At 41.6% G+C, this 9,376-nt stretch overlaps 1 protein-coding gene across 3 annotated transcripts in view; it reads left to right on the top strand.

Annotated features, from left to right (window-relative positions):
* GPRC5D (G protein-coupled receptor class C group 5 member D) overlaps positions 1-2,270 on the top strand; it is a 7,366-nt gene extending 5,096 nt beyond the window's left edge. Inside the window, exons 3-4 of one of the 3 annotated variants that reach the window (XR_002825764.1) lie at positions 952-1,019; positions 2,164-2,219. Coding sequence is in view for 1 of the 3 variants with exons in the window: in XM_004387328.2 (XP_004387385.1) it covers positions 952-1,019; positions 2,164-2,235 (140 nt within the window). In the remaining 2 variants the exon portion in view is untranslated. Of the gene's footprint in view, positions 1-951; positions 1,156-2,163 lie in introns of those variants that run through there. The other 2 variants (XM_004387328.2, XM_023741575.1) reach the window with 2 other exon arrangements.
* The last annotated feature ends 7,106 nt before the right edge of the window (positions 2,271-9,376 follow it).

The following is a 9,376-nucleotide window of genomic DNA, read 5'->3' as shown; positions in this document are numbered from 1 at the left end:
GGATTCAAACTGCCGACATTTTGGTTAGCAGCCCAGCTCTTAACCACTGCACCACCAGGGCTCCAGGTTTTCTCTATAGCATGCCTTGTTCTAAGGGCTTTACATCTACTAATTGATTTACTCCTCAAACCAGCCTTATGAAAGAGATGTACTATTATGGCCATCATTATCCTTCTTTTATTCCCATCAGGAAAAAAGACAACAGAAGGTTAAGGCCCTTGGCCCTAGATAGCACAGTTAACAAGTGAGAGGACCAAGCAGTCCTGCTCCAGGTTCATGACCTGAACGCTAGAGCCTCCAAGCGTGCCCACTAGGAAATGGCTATGTCTGTGACCATCAGACAATGAATACGGATTAACCCAAGTGCCTGGCCCTAGAGATGAAGCATGCAAAAAGCAGGCACAGTTCCCATCTTCATGGAGTTCCAGTCTGCTTGAGGAGGCAGACGTTAAACAAATAACTGTGTGCATGTGTGATTATTCTATGACAGGATAGAATTGTCTCTAGGAATCTTTTTTATTACGTCTAGTAATCAAAACTTGTACAGTATCCTAAAGGGACCTTAGAGATAATCTAGGTGAATCTTTTTATTTTACCGTTGAAGAGCATGAGACGCCCAGGGTCCCATGGGTTGTGCTTAGAGAGCAAGGACTGACCCAGCACTAGGGCTCTTTCTCTAGAAAGGGATGAGGACTCTTCAGTTATTAAACACAGATGTTCTTCTCCTGGACACAGAAAAGCTATCCACCTACAGCCTTCCTCATCAACTTTTAAGAACATTTTTTTAATCATGGATTTTTTTCTTTAACAGCTTAAATTGAGATTCTTTTTTATAGTATTTTCTTGCCTTAGAGGGTCAGGAGCCTCTTGGCAAGCCATTGATCTCATTGTCCTCGTGTGCTGTTTCCAAGTGACTCTCTGACACTAACTCAGCCCTCCTTTGGCTTTCAGCCCGAGACAGTGATGGCGCAGAGGAGGATGTAGCGCTAACTTCATACGGTACCCCCATTCAGCTGCAGGTAAATGTGCTCGTCTGCTTTTAACAGAGCAAGCACTCCTTACTCAGAAGAGCCTTCGGGCTTCATTTCCCGCGGTGTCTACCAACCTGAGAGAGGAGAGGCAGGGCAGGAACATCCCTAAAGGCATGTGGCCCTTGAGCCATCCAGATTTGAACCATACCAGAGCAGCGTAACAGAGGCAAGTCACGCCTTTTGCCTCTGCCCAAACCCTTCTCAATCCTCTCCACCACCGCCATCCACCACATATTTCAAAGCAGGTGAATGTCCAAGGAAAGAAAAGGCAGCCTGACAGATTTGCGTGAATGTGAAGAGGAGCAGCAGGCTCAGACTTTCTGCCTTGGGGACAACAGGGGATTGTTAATATGCATGAGTACAGGAGCTGCTTTTGGAACCAGTTGTCTAAATGTATTCCCTGAGTCCCTCTGGCTGCCTCTCTGAGTCACTGTCTCACTCCAGCAGCCCAGGCTGACCCAAGAACCGGGCTAGGTTTGTCATCATCATCTGGATGCCCAGATGGGTTTACCAGTTATAATCCTTTCAGGCAAAAATAGAGGCGGCGCTGCTGAACGGAACTGAGGCAACCCGCGTTTATACTGTGATGGCTTGCAGACACACAAATCTGGATAGCCAAAAATACCAAAGCGAGACACAGTTCTTGTATTATGGGAACCAAAAATAACTATAATCCAAGAGCGAGAGTCATGCTTAGACCATTTGTTCTATGAACTTTATCAGGCAATCCTAACTAGGCCAATCTCTCTGGTATGTTATCTGGGACTTGGCCTTTTCCTGGAATGACACATGGACACATGTATGGCTATATCATTGGTTATCATTAACCCTCTGGAGGGCATTTACACAATGAAAAAATCTTTCTTATCCCCTCCAAGAAGTTCTTGGATTTGTTTTCATTTCCAGTGACCTGCTAACTATTCCAGAACCTTGCAAAAAGATTTCTGTTCATGGCTAACAGGAAAGATGGCAGGTAAAGAAGTTCTGATGTGGGTAGGCTTACTATTCTCTTCTTTTTGTTTATTAACAAAGGATTAGATGATGGTGAGATGATCATTTCAAAGCTAGTTCTGGAGAGTTTCATCTCTTATGTTGGTTCAGAAAGTTGATGATGGCATTTCTTCCTTTCCAGACTGTTGATCCCACAAAAGAGTACTTAATCCCACGGGCTAACCTAAGCCCCCAGCAAGATGCAGGATTATAAAGTCCACAGAGAACATGAGTCGTGAAAACCCAGAGATGACCCTGGTTAATGGAGCCCTGACGAGCCCCTGGGGAGCCCACAAAGTCATGCTGCCAACGGAGCATCGACTCGTCTTTCTTCCTGTTTCCTAGTTTCTCCATCTGTCTGGACACTTCATCACAAAACTGCTGTTTCAAGTATAATTACAATCTTGCTGGCCACCCTACCTGCACTGTGTGTCTCTTTCTTCATGCGTGGAACTGAAAAATTCCTTTCCTTAGCGATTCAGGAAATAATTGATGCCTCTTACTAACAGGCCCCAAAGACCCTGGTCTAAAGAAATCAGGGTCATGCTAATGTGATGAAGATTAGTAGCAATTTACTATTGGATTACTCCTCTACACATTTTCTAGAAAGGGCCTCTAAGTATTCTAGAATGACCCTGGGTAGCACAAACAGTTTGCGCTCGACTGCTAACCTAAAAGTGGGCGGTTCAAACCTACCCAGCAGTACCATGCAAGAAAATCCCTGTCGATCTGCTTCCATTAAGATTACAGCCAAGAAAACCCAATGAAGCAGTTCTACTCTATAAGGCATTTGTTCGCCATGAGTCAGAATCGACTGACAGAGACTAACAACAACAACAAAGTATGATTCACTTAGAATTTGTGATAAACGTTATAGCAGGATCCTCACTATTGGGCAACTTAAATAACATGGACATTTCCATGGACTTGCAAGCAGGCAGGCTTTCTTCCATGGTGTTAGCATGACATGTTAGCATGGCAGCAGATGTGGTGAGGTCAGTAACCTGCTTTGATGAACCAATAGCAAAGGAAGAACCACCCCAGCTGATACTCATAAAGAATTTTAAGTGTTGAGCATAAAAAACCAGCCTGTCTGTCTTGATGTTTCTAATGAGCCTGTACCTCTGCACCAATGAACTTGCCTTCCTTCCTCATGCCGCCCCACATCCTTCCCAATGGAGTCATCTGTCATTCATGCCCAAACCCACCAAAACCAAACCCATCGCCGTCAAGTCAATTCCAGTTCATAGCAACCCTATGGGACAGAGTAGAACTGCCCCCGTAGAATTTCCAAGCCTGTAATGTTTATGGAAGCAGACTTTCACATCTTTTTCCCACAAAGCAATTTGTGAATTCGAGGCAGCAACCTTTTGTTAGCAGCTGAGTGCTTAACCACTGCACCACTAGGGCTCCTTCCTTCATACCCATTTGTTATATATAACAGGACCAGAGTCAGAGGCATGCTGCCAGAAGGGACCTTAGGGTGTAATTCAGTCGTCTCACCTGGCAGATGAGAAAACAGAACCTTGAGGAAATGGAATGACTTGCCCACAGTCACACAGGATTAGTGGTGGACCAAGTCTTCTGACCCCTAAGCCAGTCCTTTTATAGTCTACTATGCTTCTTCTAGGAGCCCAGGTGGCACAGTGGTTAACAGCTCGGCTGCTGACGAAAAGGTTGGCAGTTCGACTCCACCAGCCGCTTCTTGGAAACCCTATGGGACGGTTCTACTCTGTCCTATAGAGTCGTGGAGTTGGAATCGACTTGATGGCAACGGGTTTGGTTTAGGGTTTTTTTAGGCTTTTGTACTCTATATTTCTGTATTAGTATTCAGACATGTTCCCCTTGAGAATCAAATGAGATATTTCAGACCAGTGAGGGTTGAGTGCCTGCTGTGTGAAAGCACTTTGAAAAAGAAAGCTAAAACTCCGTATGTGTAAGAGAGCCTTTTTAATGGATAATGTGCAGCATGGATTGTTCCAGAGCAACAAATACTCCCTGAGCATGTACAAGGTACCAGGAGTTGTGCTAGGATCAGCACTACACAAGGGAGGATGACACTGCTTTGGGGGAGTTCACATTTAATGGGGGGATGTAACACAATGCAGAGAATTTCAGAAACACAACTCCCGCGTTTTCCAGATGAGAAAAAGAGACTCACCCAGGATAACATGGCTGGTAAGTGACAGAACCAAGATGAGAATGCAGGTCCCCAACTCCTGTTCAAGGACTGGTCCTCTGCACAGTGTTCCAACATTTCCGTATGGTTTTCTACCCGTAAAACCTGTTGCCCTCGAGTCGAGTCTGACTCATAGCGACCTTAAAGGACAGAGCAGAACTGCCCTATAGGATTTCCAAGGCTGCAATCTTTATGGCAGCAGACTGCCACATCTTTCTCCTGGGGAGCCGATGGCGGGTTCAAATCACTGACCTTTCAGTTAGTTAGCAGCTGAGCACTTAACCCCTGCGTTACTGGGCTCCTTTGTGGTTTTCTGCTCCACTGAAAAAATACAGCTACTTTTTAAAAATCTGTGCCCTCTTATCAGCATTAGCCAGTACCTCAGTAAATGACCAAAGAATTTGACCTTTTGCCCTGATTGGTAATGAAAACCTGACAGAAAAATGTCTAAATACTCAAGTAAGACTCTGACCTTTAGAAGAAGCCGCACGCTATTTAACAAACCACGTGAGAGCCAGAATCTGAGAGTTAGAAACAAGCATGCAACTGACACCCGCTCTCGGAGAGAACCAGGATCAACAATCCTCGTAGTTCTTATCCCAAAAATCACACTCAGCATCATTTTGTTGCAGACGGGAGATATTTCTTAGACTTCTAGCAAACCGTATTAAATGCATTGAAATCATACACAATGGCTAATTTTGTTTCACAGAATGTTTTTCCTAAAATCAGTAAAAAGGTCAGATTGAACCCCTTTGTATCAAATTGCCTCTGAAGTTTACAGCACTATTTTACCAAATTTGGGACTATGTATTAGTTAGATTTGGGGGTTGCAAGGAATAGTGTCTTGTTGAGGTTGTTTCAGGAACAGAATTTTATTGTAAGTTTACACATGGCAATAAGGAAGACAAAGCGCTCTCAGGAAGACCAGCAGAGTCATTCAGCCGGCCTCACAGAGACTGAATGCTGTGAGGCATTGGGAAGACCACCACCAACCCCCCAACAGACTCTTTTGGCAACTCTGCCACTTTTCACACTCTCTCTGCTTCCTTTTGTGTGAATTTTCACTTATCCACCCACGGCCAGCTGACCGGTTCTCTCCTCATGTGTCATAACTCGGATTCCTGAGAGACATTCTGGTTGGTCCAGCTGATCATCATGACCCTGATTGGGAACTCTTTTCCATCAGACTTCCTCTTAAGTTACAACCAGCCTGTGGATTCGCTGCCCTTGGGTCAGGTACCCACTCTTGGTCCAGTCAGCTGTTGCTGGCTTGGTCATGTGGCACAGAACTTAGTCACATAGGTCTGCTCTTTCTGTGAGAAGCTGTGAGAAGGGAAATTTCCTCTGGAGAGCAGGGAGAGGCATAGCATGAACCATGAGTGACCAACACAGAAGAGTTTAATCCAGGAAAATATAATTTTATGCAATTACAGAATATTTTTATGAGAATACATTTTCATTCCTTTTGAGTTTATACAGCAACTCACATAAAGCTTAAAAAATAGTCTTCTAAGTGGAGATCTGTGAAGAATCTGCTTAAAAAAATGGATTAAACTATTAATGATTAATATATTGTACTCAATTCAAGTATTTGAAGATCTAAACTCACTTATACATAATGGATTACAACGTTTGAAAGATACCTATCCTCTTAAATATTTTAGATAGTCCCCCTCTGGTTTCCCTTATTTATCTGATTTTGTTATTTTATCCAAAATAAAGGGTATCCATGAAAGACTTCATTTTAATATACCTGCCTAGGTAATGTTAGTGTATCCTTCATCTTGATGTTTCTGTTTGAAAGACCATCAAAGATTTGTTTCCCTCCACATTAAATTTCATAATCTCCCCCATAAGCTTCAAAGGCCTTCTACTTATCATGCTACATTTCAACCTGTGGTCAAGCTAAACGTTTCTCATTTACCTATTCTTCCTTCTTCTTTTTTCTTTTAAACAAACTCTCCCATGTTGGCCAGATTCGTGTCTTCTTGTCCTTCTTTTCTTCCTTCCACATTCGTGAAGGTGTGGGGCACAGGATTGTCACACACCAAACCCAACTGAAGTTATGGCAGAATGAGGTTTCCTTTTTTCTTCTAAGATGTTAAACAAGATATTTCTGCAGTATCCTCTCAGAATTAGCCTAATCATCTATTTTAAACGCCAACAATTAATGAGGAATAAGCTAGAAAAGCTATTTTTGCTTCCTTGGTGCAAAGGCCTCTACGTCTTTCACTTGTGGGAGGCACTTCTCACTGAATGTTAAATGCTGGTGATCATGAAGACATTGACTTCTGAGGAGTCATGCTTGACATCTGAGTAAAGAAGTATGTTTTCTCTGAGTTGTTAAAAATGTGTTCGTGGCTCAGGCCAATTTGAAGCCACTGGTTTCTTGTGAGAGATCATGCTTACCACTCTTCCAAGATAGAGATTATTTAGAATGAAGTTCGAATTTTAACATATACTAGGACATATTTATCCGAAGGAATTCAAAATAGTTGCCTCAGAAGGCACAAAATGCCGCCATTGCTCAAAACATTATTAGAGAAGGACTCAGTGCTTAGGGGACACCGAGTTTCTGTTAAGGGTGATGGGAAAACTTGGGAACAGATAAGGGTGATGGCTGAACAATATGATGAACATAATTAATGTCACTGAACTGTCCATGTGAAGATGATTGAAATGGCAACTGTTTTGCCACATATACGTTTACCACAATTTAAAAAAAAAAAAAGAAAGTTAAAAATAAGCATTATCGGAATTCCTTTCCTGGAACTACATTCATGAACATCTCAAGAAAATCAGTGTGGTTGGATAACTGTGATGGTCAAACTGTCCTTTCCGGATCAGAGAGGTGAGTTCATTATGAATTTTTAAACTGAGCTGATCCATTACTCTAAGATCTACCTAGTGCATTTTGGAAAAGTCAACAGATGTCTTTCTGGCGTTTTCTAAAGACAGTGAACTATTAAAACTTGAACCAGTTTAGTATCTGGTCAAATCAAATCTGAAGAACCAAATAGTATGGTCCTTCAGGTTACTGTGTCATCAAAGGATTCAGGATGAACTAAACTGGTAGAAATTTCAGTTGCATTTATTCCTGTACATGAACTGTAAGATAATGAAATATATGCTGTAAAGCAGATACAGAGCAAGCCAGTCATGAAAAAAGGTCAAAACACAGGTGAAGAAAATATATGGATTATAGTGTTGCATATATATTTCAGTTTATAAAATTCACATTCTCTAACTCTTAGCATGTCCTTTATATGACCCAAATGCACAGAGGGAGTACACTGTGCTTTTAAATTCCTTTTCAACGTAAAATTCACCCCTTATTCTGTTTTAAGACCCACAGGACGTACTAAGGGTGATGGATTTTTTTAAAATATACACTACAAATGGAATGTTTTGTGTTCGTTTCCATCTGGACTTTATTTGTACGTAGAAGAAAGTTGTGTAGACTTCACCCTCAATTCATTTTTAAATCCCTTAATGTTTAATTCAGTGGCATTATTGCCAAGGCAATTTATTCTGGAAAAAAAACTGGGCTTTTCAGTTTTTGTTTTGAATATATAGCTGATTCAGATTAAAAGAAGGTTTGTTTTACCTCTGTTACAATTAGGATTTTGCCTTAAAACAAAAGAAATTCTGCAATGAAAAGATACCCCGATATAGGCTAATAATAATAATAGATTTTAAATAGCACTTTTACAATTTACAAATGATTTTCACATCCACTATCTCATTTAATGCACTGGATGGATTAAGCAATGATTTTTCAATGGTGGAAAAACAAATCAACAGTAGTAAGAATTCTTTCAATTTGTAGTTTAAGGTATATTATGGTATAATTCTTAGTATTTCCTCTCAAACACTACCTGCTATCTAAGAATTAGGAAATTCTGTGTGTGCATGTGTGTGTTGATAGACAGATAGACAGCTAGATATACACATACATATGTATCTTACTAAGATACTAAGAATCTCACCTAATAAACTGCACTTAGACCACTCTCTGCTATTTTATACAGCATAATCTAAGTTACCTCTGTAAAATAAAACAGACCCATACCCTTGAGGATCCATCTCTCTGGGCAGAGATTTTACTGAAAGAGATCCAAAAACAGACTGTGTTTTCTGTTGGCAGCTACGGTTGTTACTGCCATGTCCTGCTGGGGAGAACCGTTTTTCTAAACACCAAACAACTGGTAAAAGTAGTTATTTAAGAAATAAGATAAATCAGCCAGTTTTATGGAGTCACTGTGGTGGTCATTAGTGTTTTTTTGCTCAATATTTCCAAATTCTCCTGCCTTCCAGGGACATGGCAGGATTGTCCTTTTGGCCTTTTTATGGTTGGGTGGGGCTATGACATTAACTCTGGCCAAAAAGATGTGAGCAGAAATGATGTCATTTCCAAAGTCACTTCCAGGCTGAAGCAACTCATTGGTGTCCAAGGCCCTCAAGAGCTTTTTTTTTTTTTTTTCTTTTTTCTCTTTCTGCCTTGGTCCAAGCAATGTTCCAAATAGTGGTTGCTCCATCAGTGTGGATTCCAGATTGAGGACAACCCAGACACCTCATGATGAGCATATAGTGTGAGCAAGAAATAAAATTTTGTTGTTTTAAGTCACCGAGATTTGGGGTTGTTGTTACCTCAGCTAGCCCAACCCATCCTGACTGGCATAGCCGCTGAAACAGCTGTTTGGTATCCGAAAGTAAAACAAGGAGTTATTTATCTGGATATTTTGCTTTACTGTCTGGTATTCTAGTGTTCTTCAAAGACATCCTGAGATTATAGAAGAACCACCCTGTTTTGATTGATATTCACCAGACTGACCCGACAGTTACGTGGCTCCACAATTGTTCACATAATTACAATTCAGTGAGACAGCTACCGTCAGGTGAAGTGTAATGCAGAACAAAGAGTTACTCTGTCTGAGAGACAGAGAGCAAGAAAGCCTTCAGAGAGGAGGTCAAAAGCTCGAGCTCTGCCTTATATGATGGGTAGGAATTCACTGGGCAAATGATGTAGGGAATGCTACTCGGAGCAACCGCTAACAGGGAGCCTTTGTGCAAGTTAGAAAAATGTGCCTTCTCTGGGCAATTGAATTAGAAAATGTGCCCCCACCCTGAATGATGCAGCCTCTCGTCAGGGCACAGGGCTTGGCAAGTAGAG

This window comes from Trichechus manatus, unplaced genomic scaffold, assembly GCF_000243295.1.
Source record: "Trichechus manatus latirostris isolate Lorelei unplaced genomic scaffold, TriManLat1.0 scaffold00184, whole genome shotgun sequence".
In the NCBI taxonomy this organism is placed as follows: Eukaryota; Metazoa; Chordata; class Mammalia; order Sirenia; family Trichechidae; genus Trichechus; species Trichechus manatus.
The sequence above is the reverse complement of the archived record's forward strand: the minus strand, read 5'-3'. Positions and strand labels throughout refer to the sequence as shown.